Source organism: Pinus tabuliformis, chromosome 5_1, assembly GCF_031772625.1.
Source record: "Pinus tabuliformis cultivar Carrire ecotype Pingquan chromosome 5_1, CPIR1, whole genome shotgun sequence".
NCBI lineage: Eukaryota > Viridiplantae > Streptophyta > Pinopsida > Pinales > Pinaceae > Pinus > Pinus tabuliformis.
Window position 1 is genome coordinate 381,078,767 of NC_142305.1, and position 19,248 is coordinate 381,098,014.

At 41.7% G+C, this 19,248-nt stretch overlaps 1 protein-coding gene across 1 annotated transcript in view; it reads right to left on the bottom strand.

Annotated features, from left to right (window-relative positions):
* The window catches only part of LOC149165036 (ubiquitin-conjugating enzyme E2 7-like), a 54,488-nt gene that overhangs the window by 24,534 nt on the left and 10,706 nt on the right, over positions 1 to 19,248 (bottom strand). Inside the window, exons 3-5 of the mRNA XM_089432222.1 lie at positions 1,885 to 1,982; positions 1,520 to 1,620; positions 1,342 to 1,419 (exon numbers count right to left, since the gene is read on the bottom strand). Of these exons, the coding sequence (XP_089288348.1) occupies positions 1,342 to 1,419; positions 1,520 to 1,620; positions 1,885 to 1,982 (277 nt within the window). The remainder of the gene's footprint in view (positions 1 to 1,341; positions 1,420 to 1,519; positions 1,621 to 1,884; positions 1,983 to 19,248) is intronic.

Here is a 19,248-nt window from a genome sequence, read left to right on the forward strand (position 1 = left end):
ATGGAGGGTTTCTAACTAAGTAAACTTAGAAACTTCAACATGTGCCAACCTCCATAAGCAAATTCAGGGCCAAGTCCGCAAAGGTGAAGATAGAAATGACCCATCTGATGCAATTACTAGAGCACTTAGGTAGTGCACCATGCATTGTGAGTAGGGACCACCTTGGAGCTTTACTCTTCCAACCATTCGGCCCAACTCAAACAATATTAGCAATGCCCTCACCATTGCATTGTCTAAGTAGTGAGTAAGCATCATGAATGACAGCAAAAAGAGCCTTCCCCCCTATTTCTAAGAATGATAAGTACCAATGCTTGCCCCTTGCCATTTCAGAGGCTAAAAGGCCTCATTATATTGCAGAGGCTGAATGGCCTCATTAAATTGCACATGAGGAGACAGATGGACAGAAGCAAATTTTGGTGGATTCAACACCTCTTGTTTAAGGCAGGGGCCCAACCCCAAGTATAAGGATGACCCCTGTATTGATGTCGGATCTTTACCTTTCTTTTCCAAGGAAAACCTCCCGAGGAAATCCAAGAGATGCTTACCCACATTCACAGATATTATCTATTTTTTTTCACGAAAAATCTTTTGGGATCCCCCACACATTCCCCAAAGCATCTAGATGGAGGGAAGCTCAACTGCCAACCACAATAGCAGTTGGTAACCCAGTGGGACTGAACAGAACCCAAACCTCAGCCAAACAAGAAGAAGAGAACTCAAGGCAAACTCTGCCTTGAAAAAATCTGTTTGAACCAATTCAACTAGTCCATTAGGCAAGGTGTATTAGCTCTTTTTGTGTGGTGCATGCTCTATGTAGCCCAATTTGTATAGAATGCTCTATACATATAGGTTTTATTCATAGATAAAAGGGTAAGAACTTTAACCAAAAAATGTATGACAAGACTGGAAACAGTGCCAATGTGCTGCCAAAAAATGTTTGGTAAGACTGGAAACAATGCCAATGTGATGTAACTAAAATGGGAAATTTTGAGTAGAGGTCTGTTAAAACAAAATTAATTTTAACGAACAAAAAGAAGAATCAAACACAAGAAAAGAGACCACGAGATAAATTTCCACTTGTTTTTCTGTTAGTGAAAAGTGCCAGCTATTAAATCTTCTTAAATTTAGTTTCTCAAGCCTACAAATAGAGCAGTAAAATTTTGGCATATATAAATCAAGAAATGTATATCATGCATCCTGTCTGGTAAATGATAAAAGTAACAAGTCTAAAGTCTTTTAAATACTGTTTTCCAAGTTTACACAGATACATATTGTGTAAGTAAACACTGTCAATTAACAATTGAAGATAAAAAACTAGCATATTCAAGTAATTTTTGTTACCGCTGCATCAATGTTGGCAGGCGATTCATCATTTGGACTAGAAAGCATTGATATGATGCTCAAGAGAATGGTTTCAACCTGCAATAAAGATCCATCCATGAGTCTAAGGATGTAAAATAACTCCATAAACACCAAATACCAAGACAGCCAACAGACTATTTTAGTCAGTTGTATTTACCGTGTGGACAGGCATCCACCGTTCACTTGCCAATTCATAGCCATTTGGATCATCACCAGGTGGGTGAAGGATAGAAATGCAAACACGTCCATCTGGATAAACTGCAAACAACAAAACATGTTACCAGAGATTGCTAAAAATATCACAGGTAGACAGCCCAAAAAACAGACTCAGAGACAGAAGAACTGTAACACTAAAAAATTAGAATAGAAACTGAAAAGTATACTCTGATCAAGAAAGATTACAGGAAGTTACATTTGACCAGACCAATTATTTCAGATGAATGGGAGCCATTGTGGGGTTTGAATCATAATCATGCTTGTGAAACTAAACTCTGTCTAATGGAACTTGGGAGAGAATCGAACCATTTGGATGCCACATTTCTGATGTAAACCTGACTGTTGGTGGACTGTTTGGGTAGTTAGGTGGAAAAGTCATGATCGCGTTATAATATCCACCTTCACTGTAAACAGAGACCAGAAAACATAGTTAGAAACATACATGCATGTGCAAAACGGCTTCTCACATTCACCTAACCATGTTAAGAATAGTGAAAAGTGTGTGTTAATATCAAAAGACTTTGCCTGTCAGAATTTGCAACATCACCCAGAATTAGAAAACATTCCGAATAAAACAGGGTGTCAATGTGCATCATTTGTACTTGAGGTGCAAATCTGATACACATTTCATTAAAACTGTAATGAACATGATTAATATAATATTATATATAATTAATTAATAGGTCAACTTCCACCTCAAAGGTCATGTCTATTCAACGCGTGACTATCAATGTGTATATATAACATCACATGTCAATGTAATATCATCTCATCTCATCGTCATTCATATACTATCAGTTATTACTTTTTAGCCTTCATGGATTCCAATATTTTATCCTATTTATTTTGGATATTAGAGTTAATGGGCCAGCTGGTTCTTAACATAAATAACCATGTGCAATAAATTGCGATCAAATGTTTTCACCTTACTGTAAACGTAACCTTCCTTTACATTCCTGCTAAAAATCAATCTGCACTAGTTTAGGATTGTAGTGTTAAAGATTCTTCACTTGTTGCAAAAATGAATCATGCTTAAGATGCATTTTAAGAAAACAAGGAGAATATTTGAACTTTGAAGAGACAAAGAGATGGAAATCAGAGATAGTATTATATCATTGTGCTTAAAAATGACATATAAATGTGTTATACATATATCAAGCAAGTTCCGTTTTGTGGAAATTTCAGAAATCGGTTGCTCAATGCAAATTCAAAAATTTCACATTAACCTTGAAGTTTCCCAGATCTAATTCTTATGAACTTTCAAGCTTAGGGCTGAATTTGAAATATTAATTTACAGCAGCAAATACTTCTCTGTTCAACCCATATCCAAGTGTACTTCAATGCAACGATGTTTCAGCCCTTAGGGCACATTTCCCAAGAAAATTACAGATCTGAAATGACAAATTATCACAGATAATGACAGAACTAAATCTTCCCTTTTGGCTTCTAGATGATTGTTAAATCACTTAACAAGTTCTGTTCAATGTTTTGTCAAATCAGTGAGCATAAACAGTACTAGAAAATGCTCAATCATCAGCATAACATAAGATGAAATTCAATCTGCAAGTACACAAAATTTGGACTGCGGGAACACTTCATATATACATAAAAGTACATGTAACATACCAACAACTTAACACACGCCAGTACAAGTCAAGCTTTCCAAACCCTGCCTACGGAAACACTATGCCCTAGCCACCAACTCCTAGCTAGGAATCACTCCTCACCATGACTGATCCACCAAAGATCATCCTTGCCACATACACTTGCATCCCACTAATGTACAAGATCATCTCCTCCACTCTTCTTCCACAACAAGCAAACCAGGTAGCTATAGGGTTTGCAAATACCACAAAAGCATAGCCCTCTTCTCTCACAAGAGCTACAAGATCAAATGAATATTTTGCTCCTCCAGATTTTCTCCCAAATCCTAGTCTTCATTGTCTACTTATGAAAAAAACCCTACTCTAGTCTTTCCTTGAATTTTGTCCAAGAACCATAGCACTCAAGACAAAGAGAGAAAATACACATGAAGAACAAGAATACAAGTTTGCCCCAATTTCACATCTCTAACTCAAGTATTTGATTACATGAATGTGTAGGATCTAGTTATGAAAAGACTCTCCTCCCTTTATTGATATGAAAGGTGAGAGAGGCCAACAATCACAATGTGGATCAAGTTGAAAACAAGTAACCTATCTAATCACTAAATAGACACATGGAATGCTTCAACTCTAAGTGACACATGTCAAGCTCCAAGAGAAGCACCTCCAACAAGCAAGGCTTCAAGGCTAAACGTTCCACGAGATATGTCCAACGCTGAACTTCCAAAGGTTTCCCATGTTTCAACATTTCCCCTAAAACATGTGTACCTCGAGGTCCACCACAACCACATGATCACTCTTCAACCCAAGCATCATCAAATCAAATACAAGCCTCCGTGCAAGCAACCAAGTGTCCAATGAAAACTAGGGCTCAATGTCCTCCTCCAAGATGCCCAACACTCCTTCAAGGCAAGTCATCTTCCCACGCAACCAACCAAACTCTGTGTTTGTGCCCATGTAGAAAACCATTAGCCACATATGTCTCTAATACCAAGGAAAGGAGCCACATGAGCATCAAGACAAGGTCTAGCAATCAATGAGTGAGCTAACTCCAACACTAACACTGCTTTACAGGGAAGTGTTTTCAATAACACTAATCAAATCCCTCTACAACTGCATCAAACCTATGTACCACGATTGCTCGGTGTAAAAACAAAGGTCAGTGTAACTCATGTACTACGATTGCCCAAATGTGGGCTTCCCTCATCATGGCTACCCTTGTACTGTGGCATGTGGCTTGGAGCCTTCCCTTGAAGTCCCACTATGTTCCATCATTATATCACATGACACTTGCCACTTAAGGGATGTACCATGGACCTGTCACTCCCTTAGAGGTTGAAACCACTTAATAGGGTTTGTGATTAACCTCCTTCTTGAACTTGGAGACACTTGTACATTCTAAAGCCCATTATGGAAGGGCATGCCACTATGAAGTGTCCACTTAGTTCCATGATTTGTAAGCTCATTTACTCAATTGCATTGATGATTTGTTGTACTGGAAGGTGAGGAGACGCATTGGATCTTATACAGCATTGCAGGTGGGTCTTCATCTTGGGGTTTGGTCTCCCTATACAGGTCCAAGCCCTCTAAAGGGTTATATTGGCATTTGTACGATGAGCGTAGAGGGCCATGGGCCTCCACTATAGCAGAGAGCAAATAGCCACATCATGGGATCCTTCAGCTCCACTCAATGCTCACTCATGTTCAATTTATTTGACGATGATGATGTACCTGGACCACCTTGCCCAACCGGCTACACACTTGGCAATTGTTCCAGGGCCCAGATGAGGATGTGTCTCACCATGGGAGACAAAGGGAGGGTGTGCAAATTCCAAAACTAAAATCCTATTGCAACAACTGGAATTTATTTTTCTAATTGTTAATTATTTTAACAATTTATCTACTACGGCAAATATCAAATAAATCACGCTGCAACCTTCACAAATAAAACATTGCCGAGATGATGGCACTGGAAACTGAGAAAATCTAGCACACACAATGAAATGACATTGTTATTTTTGGACAAATGTGCTCGAAAAAACCCAACTTGGGAAAACCGGTGCAGCAACTAAGGGTTTTTATTATTAAGAAGCAATGAAATATGAGTACAATAATCTGGATGTCGAATCTAGCAATCCTACAAAGAAAAATACTAGCAAAAATCTAGTGAGGAATTTTCCTCAGCCCACAGGAAACTCAGCACTGAAAACTGGCCTCTAAAACCCTCTATGAATTTCCCTGCGTCATCCTCTACGTGGGTTCTGCGCAGGCTCTAATTCGTACAGTCTAGATCTCAAACTGGGCAGCTTCTTTTGTTTGTCACTGACTCTAGAAACGCTTCTCCCGGCCTCTGCAAAATTCTTCTGCCACCAGAACACTGAAACAACTTCCCGAATCTGCAAATTGAACTGCCTTTAGAGGCTACTGCGTAGTCCCTGCATCAACCTCACTGTGGCTCTTCTGCCTCTCTGCAAATGCACTCACTAGATCTGGAAATCTTCCTCCAGCCTCACTGTCCCTGCCCCTCACTGTCTCTGCTTCCTCACTGAAGCTCGAACTCTCTAGCAACTGATTGTTGCTACTCTGGAAAATCGAATTCTCCAAGTGACTCTGGTGTATTCTCCATCACCGTGTTGATCCCTTCTTATATCTTCCTGTTGGGACTCCAACGGCCAAGATTAAATCTTAATCGATGGTTCAGAGCATTTCTGGATCGATCCATGTGAGTTTCTAGAGAATTCTCACCTTGACTTAATTAATTCTGATTAATTAACCAGTTTTCCTAAGTTTAGACTTAGGAAACATTAAAAAATTGGTTAATAATCTAATTAAGTCTTCCAAAAACGATTTCTGGGTTTTGGAGATCTCATGTATTCTAGCCTCTCCACCAAATTTCGTGGCTAGAACACATCCGATGCTACATAAACTAACACTTGCATAATTGTTCCAGCCCTTACAAATGGGATATAGGCTTGTTCAATCCACATGGAGACCCATGAGGATATTTTTGTGCCCCCCGAGCCACTTGGGGGGCACCACAAGTCATTTGCTTGGAGATCAAGCGGCCACCCCCTTCATCACTATTTTTGGAGCCCTTCCATCCATTTTGGCATATGTTGGACTTCACTAGGCATTCCAACAACCCTCCTAGCTATTGTATTATCATTTTGGCCCTCCTGAGAGACTTATTTTTCATGTTATGGAGTTATTTGGTGGGCTTGTCACCAATTAGGGAGTTATTTTGCACATTAGAGACACTTTTAGGGGTTTGTTAGGCGAATTAGACCCATTGAACTATTAGAGGCTCATATAAATACAAGTGAGGCCTCATTTGTAACTCATCATCACTTGGAATTGGATCATTGTTTCTGCTGGAATTTCGTTATAGCTATTGAAGGATAAATTGGAGATTCTTTAATGCATTTTGATGTTTGGGTTAATGTTATTCTATTTTGGAGCTTCTCTCATGCAAATGTAATGGATGGATTTACTTCTTCTGCCATGTAAGTTTCACTTTTATGTGAAATTTTCATTATATGTTTAATGCATGGGATATTGCATCATGATGTTGCCTATGCTCTAAATTATGCGAAAATCTTGAATCACTTTGGTAGTCTTGATCTATTGCATGCGTTATTCATTGGGCAAGAAAAAGTGAATGTTCCTAGGGGTTGTCTTTGAAAACCTAACCCTAAAACTCCATTATTTGACAAGTCGAAGTATAAATCCTTGTTGTAGCTGGGTAGTTGCTTCATTAGGGCATGTGAAGCTGCAATTAGGCTCCTTGATAGAACAAAACCCTAAATCAATCTCATTCTTGACTCCATTCTCCCAATAGACTAGGCACTAGTCCTAGATCCTTGGTGATCACATTAACTTAACAAAATATCATTCTTTCACCTCTTTTCTTCCTCTTTTCTTCGTCCCCTAAGGATAAGGAGATTTTCTAGGGCTTGGTGTGAAATTTTAGGGAGGAGGAATTTTAGGATTTCGTCCGAACAAGCTTCTTCATTTGTCTCCTCTAGGCATCCTCCAGTTTTCAACGAATTCCAACAGTGGAATTTCAAATACATTGATACCTTAACTATCACACCAAGAGGGAACCCTTGAAACTCCTTTGACTTAAGGATTTCTTGAAGGTTTGCACTTTGTAGTTCATCATTCAAAACCTTTTCTCTTAACAATAGTTGATCATTGGTTGAGCCTTTACCACGGTATATCTCTCAACCCTTAGTCTCTTATAGTATTTCCCTCAAGGGGTTTTTCGTGGAAATTCACTCTAGCTTCTCCCAAAACTCGCACTTTAATTGAATTTTTCCATTGAATGAGCCATCCTTGCCTCACTTTGAACTCTAGTATAAACCCATCAATCACAAGTGAGGGATTTTGGAAGTTTTGATCTTAGGCATTCATCATTTTTTTGAATATTCCTAAACTCAAGGTCATCCTTCCCTCGAGCCTTTCTTGGAAAGCCCTTCTTTTGCTTCTAAAACAAACAACCTATTATATGAGCCTCTCCTTTGAATGGGCATTGGAAATCATATTGTACATCATTATTGACCTCCTCCCATCAGTGAAAGTTTGAAAAGAGCAGGGGACATTGACTGAGATGACAGTGGGCCCTTGTCCCATTGTTGCCACTTGATCTAGTAGCAGTCCCTTTGGAACCCCTCCTAGGAACCCTACTAAATTAAGCGGTAACAAGTCCCATTGGTCAAGCATGAAAGGCCACCCAAAGTCTCACAGATTTGTTGGTTGATGTGGTGCTATTGTATGCATACCTCTTGATATCTCTATATGCTAGAAGCATCAAAAAGAAAGCTATAACGACTGAAGAAGGTCTGGTTTGGGTTGGGTGGGAAAAGTGAACAAGATCTAGGTCCAAAAGCTTGCTTCATGTAAAGTGCCAAGTAACTCTAATCCAATAAGAGAAAGAAAGTGGATAGAGAATTCTAAGAATCCTTGAAAAGACAAAAAATGTGACTTTCAACTCATAGTAGATAGGGCACTTGAAGGTCTCATGAAGATAGTTCCTCTTACTCCATCTCTGTCTCATGAAGATGATAGAGTTGGAAAATCAAATCTCCTTAGCTGATGTGGTGGTTGGTTTCAAAATGAAGAAGATGAGAACCAATCCAAAACTATGATCCCAATCAACGAGGTGTTTGCAAATTGCCAAGCCTGGTGCAAAAGGGAAACCAAGCCAAATATGATTTTAATCCTTAGGGGGTGCTACAAACTCGGCTTCAATAATGGACTAGGGAACTATCCTCTTACATTTGATGATGTGAATCAAAAAAGTCTGAACTCTTTATATCATAGCCTAGTCAAACTCCAGTAAACTAAGTCCCCATAAGCCCAAACCATAAATAGGCATTTCCCTAATAACGTTGTAAATGAGATTCATCTTGCATTGAATGTCCTATAAACGGTTTTGAAAACAGTAGCACTCAAAAAGAGTGAGGTAGCCATAACCCTTGTTGATATAAGGCTAGAGGGCTTTCCTTAAACCAAAACAAGGCCCAAAACTAAGGGCTTGCCTTATCTTATCTTATTGACTATGTATAACCTAATGAATATGTACATTATTTCAAGTGATTTCAAATCCTATCCTTCTAATTATTTGACAACTCACACATTGCAAAGATATCTATTGGAAATCAAGGTGAGACATGAAGAATGCATGAGACCACCAATAATTTGTATCTTTCTATATGTTGGATGGGATTTATTCACTTCTATTTTTCCTCTTGCACAATCTATTTGAGTCAAGGAAAGTATTCTAGCATGAAAATATTTGTAACCGATGCAATACATTTAAAATATCTCCTAGGAGATGCCCACGGGGCTTTGGATTGACAATGAATGGGTGCACTATTAAGGCACTCCTTGAGATAGGTCACTGGTTCAAATCCCCCGTGGGTGCTTATCTACCAAAAAAAAAAAAAAACCTCCTAGGAGGTATACTCAGTTGCACTAAACATATGGGCATTCCCCCATATTTCTATGCATCCAATAATATCTTAGTAAGCGATATTGACTTCTTGCACCTCAAAGTAGAAGGTGAGGACATATCCATCCCCAATCTCACCTCATCCACGCCAAAATCCAACGCTAATCTATCTCTATATCAACCTCTAGAATAGCAACTTCTTAACTCCCTCTAATCACTAAGGGAGATATATATGAACTAGAAGACCTCACAACCTCAATAAACTTCACATCTCAACTAAACACAATCTTCTATCTTTTGGTAAGTGATGGAGGCTCCATGATCGATAGCGGGTGAGAGGAAAAATGGCGGCTCTGGCGATTTCCTGCTTCATGCTCATCTGACCTGCTTCCCCCAGCGCGTCTGCGCCTGGCAGCGCTGCTGCTGGGCCCGTGCTCCTCCTCTGCTGATCCTCTCTTTGCCTGGGGCCTCCTGCCCTTCTGACCCGTTCTTTGTCTGGGGCCTCCTGCCCCTCTGACCTGCCATCGGGTCTCTGATCTCTCCCTCCTCCGGGGCCTCCCCCGGCTCCCCTTCTGAACCCCTCGACTCCCCTTCGAATGCCTGGAATGGATCCTTCGTTTCAGGATCCGCCCGATCTGGAGAAATCTTTCGCTGCTCTCATCCCTGAGAATGCAGCAGACAAAATCCGCCCCACTGCTTCTAAGTTCATCAAGAAGTTAGACGAAATTCCGGAAGTCTCGCTCCCTCCTTCCCTTCCGAGGAGAGCAGCAGTCGCCCTAGCAGAAAGAGGCCTGGTTGGCCAGTTCACGGGATTGTGGCCTTCTCCTCGATCAGTCCAAAAATGGGTCGAGAGAAACTGGAACTCGATAGTGCAAGGGAAAATAGCAATCAGGTTCTGTGGAAGGGGGTTTTTCACCTTCCTTTTTGAAACAATGGAGGATCGCAACCTCATCTTCAGAAATGGCCCCTATTTCATGGACTCTCGGGGCCTTTATCTGAATAGATGGACCCCTGATTTCGACCCAGAGATGGACGTTCCCAGCGCTGTCCCCGTCTGGGTTCGCCTGCCCCATTTGCCGCTACATTGCTGGGGGGATGAATCAGTGAAAGCCATAGGGAATGCCGTCGGAAAATATATTGACAGGTCTGAACCAAAGGAGAACATGCATGCCTGTGCGCGGATATGCGTAGAAGTAGATCTTGGTAAGGGACTGCCGGAAGCAATCAAGCTCAAAGTGGATCAGTGGACGCACATACAGCAAGTGGACTACGAGCAGCTGCCGTTCAAGTGCAAGGTATGTCACGAATATGGGCATTTCGCCAATAGATGTAGCAAATCTAAATCAAATGTATCTGAAGGCAACGTAGAAGCCCCTGAAGAAGCTTGGGAAATTGTTAAAAAGAAAAAATCGAATCCCCCTCCTGGCCCATCCTCTAAGCCCCTCCTTGAAGATCCCCTCCCCCCCTCTCAACCCTCCGGATCGGGCCCTTCCTTCCCCTCCTCCTCCAACCCTTTTGAATCCTTGTCTGCAGAGGAACCCCCATCCCCTCCTCCATCCCCGCGAGGCCCCTCGGTAACCCCCTCCAATATCTCCCCCCCCCAACCCTCCCCTCCCCCGACAGTGGAAAGAATCTTAACTAGGAACAAGACGAAGGAAAACAACCTCTCCACCGACCCTCCCAGAAAAGTTGGAAGGAAGTCAAACAAAGAGATAAGGGATGAAAACGCTGCAAAAGAAATGGCCACAGGGACTCAACAACCAATGGATACATTTCTAGATAAAACCAAAGGAAGTGGGGAAAAAATGAAAGAGAAAAGCGGGGCTCACAGCAAACAAGGTAAATGATGATATTGGTCTCCTGGAATTGTAGGGGGATGGGCTCCTCCCTAAAATCAAACGCAGTCCGAGATCTTCTCAAAGCTGAACATCCAGACATTCTCCTTCTTCAGGAGACCAAAATCATTGACCAGGAATTTCAAAATAGCATAAAAAGAAACAGAAGTTATGAAGGGATAGCACTGAGTGCAGTAGGCGCCTCAGGGGGAATAGGGACAATCTGGGACAAAAATAAATGGAAACTCAAAGACCAAATGCAGAACAGATGGTGGATAAGATCAGACTTACAAAACATAGCCTCGAAAGAGGTATTCTCAATTTACAACATCTACGCCCCCAATCATTACAGAGACAAAGCCTCTTGTTGGGACTCAATCACCTCCGATCTTTTGATTGATCAGGGAAGGAATTTTTTCCTAGGCGGAGATTTAAATCTCATAAGGAATGCTGACGAGAAGCTAGGAGGAAACTTCTTCGCGGATCCCTCAAGAGATTCCCTAGAAGATATCATTCAAACTCATAACTTAGTGGACATTCCGCCGCAAAATGGGCGTTTTACTTGGTCAAATAAAAGAACAGGCAGCAATAACATAAAAGAGAGGTTAGATCGAATTCTCGTCCAAGAGAGAATAGTGACAAGATTCCCAAATATCCAAAGCAAAATAATTCAAGGCTATTTCTCAGATCACAAACCTGTGGCTTTAATTCTTGACAAAGGAAAGAACATGGGACCGATTCCATTTAAATATAATAAGGCCTGGGACAGTAGCGATGAATTCAGGGATCTGATCAAGGAACAATGGGTAAAAGAAGTTGTGGGCTCCCCTCATTACATCTGGGAAACTAAGCTCAAGTCTCTCAGGAACACCATTAAGCATTGGGCAAAAAATCACGCAACAGAGGAAGGGAAAAAAAGAATGGAACTTCAGGCAAAGCTGGAACAGTGGAGCAAACAAAAAGAAAGAAGTCAGGACACCGAAGAAGATCAAAACAAAGAAAACGAAATGTATAAAGAGCTGTATAAACAGAACAGAAAAGAGGAAGAAGAGCAAAGGCAGAAATCTCGCTGTCTTTGGCTCAAGGCGGGAGATAAAAATACCTCCTTTTTTCATAATTGCCTTAAGCTCAGGCGGGCAGGGAATCAAATAGAGAAAATTACGATGGAAGGAAGGGAACTCAGAGAACAAGAGGAGATAAAGGAGGCAGCGTCCCGGCATTTCTGTGACCTTCTAACATCTGATCCTCAGGTTTTTGAAAACTCTGATTTCCTTAGCATAATTGAAAACAAAATTTCAGAAGCCCAAAATGTCGAGTTGGAGAAAGAAATCACAGTAGAGGAAATTGAGTGGTCTATATTTAGCATGGCTATGGACAAGGCTCCGGGCCCGGATGGGTTCACTGTGGCCTTCTACAGAAATCATTGGGAAGTTATCAAAAAGGACTATATCAGAATGGCTAAGAATTTCTTCTCGAAATGCAAAATGGGCAGCAGCATCAAATCCTCCCATATAGCCCTCATTCCCAAAGACCCTAATCCCCAAACTTTTGATAGATTCCGGCCTATATCCTTGTGCAATGTCTCCTACAAAATCATCACCAAAATCCTAGCTAACAGGTTAAAAAAGATTCTCCCTTCCCTTATCTCTGAGAATCAAGGAGGTTTTGTTCCTGGAAGACAAATAACGGACAATGTTCTTATTATCCAGGAGGCAATACACAGCAGCATAAACAGGAAGGAAAGGGGCATGATCATCAAGCTAGATATGGCGAATGCCTTTGACCGGGTTAACCACCAATTCCTTCAGGCGGTCCTAAAGAAATTTGGCATTTCCGAGATCTTCATCAGCAGGGTCATGGAATGCATCTCATTTACCTGGACAGCCCCCCTCATTAATGGCAGGCCCTGTAATGCATTTAAAAGTTCAAGGGGTTTGAGGCAAGGATGCCCGCTCTCCCCCTTCCTCTACATCATCATGGCTGAAACTCTAAGCATACACCTGGAGAATTTGCGCAGGCTAAAAGAAATAACAGGGGTCACCATAGTTCGGGGAACCAAGGGAATAAACCATTCCCTCTTCGCTGATGATACTCTTCTAATTGGAGGAGCTTCCAGCCTCATGGCTAGGAGATTCAAGAATGCGCTGGATCTCTTTCTTCAAGCTTCTGGAGGCAAGCTAAACAATAACAAGTGCATGATCTACACTTGGAATGTACCCAGGCATATCATCCAAAGAATCTCCACAATCTTGGAAATCCCGGCTCAAAGGAACTGGACACATTTCACTTATTTGGGGTTACCCCTAGCCAAGGAAAAGGTCAAAACTGAAATCTGGGTCAAGTTAATTGAGAAGCTGAGAGGGAAGCTTCAGAGCTGGGGGGTGTCTTGGCTCAACCTAGCAGGAAGGACAATTCTCATCAAAGCCATTCTTACAGCCCTCCCAATCTACCAGTTTGCAACCATTCTTGCCCCGGCCAGCATTCATAAACATATGGAACTTATCATCCGAAGCTTCTTGTGGCAAGGAGGTAGGCAGGAATCAAAAAAGTTCAGCTTAGTAAAGTGGGACCAGGTCATCTTACCCTTCGAGAAAGGAGGGCTAGGAATTAGAATCCCAAGATTAGCAAACTTGGCCATGGGATTCAAATTGATATGGAGAATTCTCAATGAAAACGGAGCTTGGTGGGCAGAGGTCATCAAAAAGAAATACATGAATGGGGCAAATTCCAACATCCTCTCCGAATCCATCATTGATAGACAATGTACCCCGGTTTGGAAGCTTATTAAAAAATCCCTCCCCCATTTCAAAGCAGGTATCTCAAGAGTCCCGGGCAATGGTAGAAACATTAATATATGGGAGGACAGAATAATGGGCACAGAAGCTAGGATTGCCTTCACAAACTTCAGGCCCCTGCAAAGGTGGATGACAGAGAGAAACCTAAAGACCCTCTTCGATATCTCCTCCTGGGATCAAAACAGTTGGGCAGGCTGGAAAGCTATCTCCCCTCCTAATGATCTCAAGAAACTGTGGTGTGATCTCAAGCTTTCACTCATAGGATCAGCTCCCCTGAATAGAATGTCAGAAGACAAATATGTTTGGGACTCCAACGGTGGAAGCTACACAGTCAAAGAGGGTTACAAAGTCCTTCTAAGCGCCTCATCAATAAATAACTGGCCTCTCCACAAGGTGGCTTGGAAAATTGAATGCCTTCCAAAGGTAAAAATTTTCAACTGGACCCTCCTCAACAGTAAAATACTTACAGCGGAAAATCTAAGGAAAAAGGGTATCCATGGTCCCTCAATATGCTGCCTGTGTAGGGCAGCGGAAGAAAGCTGTAACCATCTTTTTCTAGAATGCTCCTTTGCGAGGACTTGCTGGAAGCTCATCACTAGCCCGTTGAGCACAGACGGCCTCCCCACTCAGCTGACTCTCCTACAGAAAAACTGGGGCAAGAGCTATCCCCTTCCCAAAAAAGGCAAGACCCTGGCTAAAAGGCTGTGGAACAGTATTCCCTCAAATCTATGCTGGCAGATTTGGAACGCCAGAAATAAGAGCATTTTCAATAATAAGGCTCCCAGCATCTCCAACACAATAGCAAAAACAATAGCGCTCATCTCAGAAACCATTGAGGCGAATGGAATAGCCCAGGTGGATTCGAATCCGGGAGACCCAAGAGAAGCAGAGTGGATGAGCAAATTCAGTTGTGAAGCTCGAACCCAAAAAACAGTTGGTGCAGGTAAAGGAAATGCTGATTGGAAGTTGAGAGGGACCAAAGAAGAAGTTAGAGATTGGATTCAAAAGCAAAGAAGGCCCTCATTATTCTTTGACGGAGCCTCAAAAAATAATCCGGGCCAAGCTGGAGCTGGAGGAATCATTAAAGACCCCCAAGGCAAAACAATAGCAACCTATGAATGGGGATTGGGAGCAATGTCGAATAACAAGGCAGAGGCCTATAGCCTCCTCCTGGGGACCACAATCGCAAGGAAACTAGAACTCCAAAACCTGTTAATTATGGGGGATTCAGCTATAGTCATAGCGGCCATGGTATCGGGAAAGGACTTTAATCAAAGGGCATTAAACAGCATCAAATACAGGGTGATGGAAAATATCAAGGAAATCCGCGGGGTCGTCTTCAAGCATGTTCTAAGGGGAAACAATGTGGAGGCCGATGAACAGGCCAACAAAGCAATCAGTAGGCAGACAGGTCAGGTCAGGGAAAACGATGATGTCTATGACAAAGCCATCCCGTAAGCTCCTCCATCCGAGTCATCTCAGACCTCGCACTCCTCGAAACTGGTATCTTATCGAATCTTCATATCCCCTGCACTATCCCCTCGACTGCACAAATCGGTACTACATAAATCAGATCCGCCCCCCAACTCCGATCCACACCACATCAATCAGCCACTCCCACGAGTCTCAGACACCCTCTGCAGATATTTTTTGCCTTGACTCTCTGGTTCATCACCTTTGTATCCATTCCGCACGCAGCAAGATCTTCTCTGAGGATCTCAGTCATATCAAGAGCCGATCTCCTCAGAATTGGTCCAAGCACCGGAGGAACTCTCATCATCCTATTTATAGTAGCTCGGGCCAAAGCGATCCTTCACTATTCAGCGTTGCATGGAATCCTCAGTGCGCTCTTTTCAGGCGTAGACTCCCTCCTGAAGGCAATCATCGGGAGCTTGATCCGCGCTCCCTGAATGTGGTAATCTCAGATTTTCTCACTGTTGTTTTAAAGTTTTCTAACTGGTGGATTTCTGGTTGCAGCAGAGACCTTCGTGTCCCTCTGATCCCCTCCCTTCTCGTCCCTCCCTGTGCTGCTTCGCCCCCTTCTTCTCTGACTTATCCCCTCCCTCATATCGCTTCCCTCCCTGGTAATTTCCCCCTCCCTGATATTGGCCCGCTTCCTCAATTACAAGACCCTCATCTTCAGGTAGCTTGGATGGCGGATCAGCAGGACCAGCCAAATGCCCAGGAGCAGGCCAGCAATCCTTTAGACAAGATCTTCAACAACAATGAGTGCACCATGTGCAAAACTCATACTTTCATGATCAATCGATTTGTTAAACATTTCAATGAACTGAAGGATGACTACCAGGCTGATAGTAGATCGAAACGGAAGAAGTTGGAGAAAAGAAAGGCAGAGATAGAGGCGCTGAAGGAGAGGTGCAGCCATCTGGAGGAAGCCATCGAGCACATCCGCTCCCTCACTCAGAGCTTTCAAGCGGAGGCTTCAACTAAAGCCAGCATCAGGAAAGACCCTCTTCCTGATGATTCGGTCACTCAGAAACTCCCATAGAGGCTATGGAATGTAAATTTTGTTGGATTGGTGGCTCTTTTGTACGGCAATATAGCCGTTTCTACTTTGCTTTCAGTTATACTAATAGTAGCAATGAGGAAACTGGGTCTGCGAACCCGTTTTTGATCCTCAGCTCTCAGATCTACTATACTTATGTACTAGAACTCTGTTTCTGTTGGTTTTTATAATACACAAGTATCCGATTCTGTTAAAAAAAAAAAAAACTAAACACAATCTTCTTTTGTGTTTGAATACAGATCTTGTAAGTTGTGGAGGTCCCACAATATCCAACAACACAAGCTATTATCACAACATCTCAAACATCCAACAAGCACTAACCACTTAAAGGCAACATCATGGGCCAAAATCTTTGGACACCACATAATGAGATACTCACATCTCCATACAAGACCAAGACAAATAGAACAACTCTACCAAAATCACAAGGATAGACAATTACATAAATCCCATCCATCTTGAAATGCCACACTCATGGCACAAGCAACAACCCACACAAGGATATCAACAACCTATAATCAATGGCATATTTCCCATGCACCTCAAAACCTCTAGCAATTGAAGCAATAAGCTCAACAAGGCCACCTCCCACTTTTTGATGGAAATCTAAAGCAAGACTAACATCAACGTCAACCCTTCTCCCTAAGAGAAGCCAATAACCCCATCCTCATTCTCTACAACACTCCCATTAGCTTCAAGTTTGGAATCAACCATTAATCCTACAATAATATTTGAACCTATCTCCATGGCATCCTACCATACATACTCTATATATGCCACAAACTGAACAGCCAACCTATAATGACCACCAACTCACATACCTCTAGCCAAAGTCCTCAATTTTTTCTAGACCACAATCATTAACAATGTATTGTTGTCCTTCAAATGCAACCCTTCGCTTGAGCTATGCCATACAAGCTATGTCACAAGGATCAAGTTCAAGTTCAAGTTCGAAATGATTAGGTTCGATTCAAATTCAAATTTTTCAATAAGGTTCAGTTGAGGTCCGCCATTAGGATCATGTGTGTGTGTGTAAAGCTAATTGGGCTTATCTAGGTGGTTGGACAAAATGATTATTATCCTCCCCACCCAAGTTCAAATCCCTGCTAGTGACGTGTTGAGATTTAATACCTTAATGAATATTGTTGTAATGGCTTGGAGCCTGACAAAAGCATCTCTCCTAATACTATGTGCGATTGCATGCCATAAATTGTACATTTGGACCTTATACCAAGATGAGTTTAATAAGACTGGTCAATCCACTCTTGTAATGCACCATATATTTTTGTTACTCTAATAAATCAACCAAAGCATCATATATCAACTCACTAATCATATTGAGGAGTGAAATGATCCTCCACCAAATTAAGAATGATTTTCTCTGCCCTTCATTAACATGAGCAACCAACTTTGTTGGATATGTAAGTGCAATGATGTCCTTATCAACATGCTCCTAAAGCTCAATGTCATCCAAAAGCATTTATAGCCTACTTCCAAGGTATGATATTATAAGCACCCTCCAACCTATTAAACTCTCTAAAAGATGAAGAGCAATCACCAATCAAGTGTACTTTTAATGCAACAAAGTTTCAACCCTACTGCACACTTCCCAAGCTAATTATAGATCTAAAAATGTCTTACAATTGGAACACTTCTCATATATATAAAAGTACACATACATAATCTTACAAGTATACAAGATAATCCCACAAGTATACAAGATAATATGCTCCTCTCTTCTTCACAACAAAGACAACAAGTAGCACCAAGGTTTCCAAATGCCAAAAAACCCTAGTGTTTGTCCCTCGTGAGAGCTACACGATCCAATGATTCTTTTGCTCCTATAGGGTTTATCCCAAACCCTGAATCTTCTATCTCTTGGAAAAATTCTAACCTTAGTCTTCCCATCAAAATTACTCCAAGAACACTAGGCACAAGATAGAGAACAAATACACATTAAGAAGAGTACAAGAAGATAATTTTGCGCTAGTCTCACATCTTTAACTCGAGCATGTAATTACATGAGTGAATAAGATCAAGTGATAAAAAGACTCTCTCCTCCCTTTATATTTATGAACAATGAGGGAGGCCTGCAATCATAAATTGGATCAATTCCACAAGAAGCAACCTATCTAATCACTAAATAGGCCCACAAATGGAGCACTCCAACTCAAAGTGACACATGTCAAGATCCAAAGCAAGGCTCCAAGGTTGAACACCCCACAAGATGTGTCCAACACTCCTCCAAACAACTCAAATGCTCTCTCCTAAGCCATGTGTACCTTTAAGCACACCACACCTGTACGATCACTCAATGCAAGCATCCCTCAATTGATGTACAAGCCTCCATGGAAGCAACCAATTGTCCCCATGCCATCTAGTGTTCAACACCCTCATCTAAGATGCCCAATGCTCCTTCAAGACAACTCATCTTCCCAAGTAACCAACCAACCTCCATCTACAGAACCATTGAAGAAAGGCAATAGCCACATAGGCCTCCAATGCTAAAAGGAAATAAGCCACCTAAACATGACAACAAGGTCTAGCAATTAATGACCAAGATAACTCCAATGTGTATGTTCATCGTATTCACCGAGGATTATCAAGTTTCAACAAACCATGCACCCCACATCACATGAAGCACCCTCAAGCATGGTGCAAACACTTGTAGACTAACCCCAAAAGCAAACACATTATTCTCGTACCACTCACTAAATCTCTTTATTATACTAATTCTTTGTTTTGGACCTATTCTCTAATGTAGTGATGAACCCCTACATGTTTCATTTTTTAATGTAACATTGGATTCTTTCCTATCTTGATTGCACTTTGGTTGTCACATTGTAGAATTGTTGATTGCATCTATTGAAGTTTCAAATCACATAAAAGCCTACATAACCAACTACCTCACAAGTTGCTCCAACCGTTGCTTTGTACTTTGCTCTTGTTGATAAAA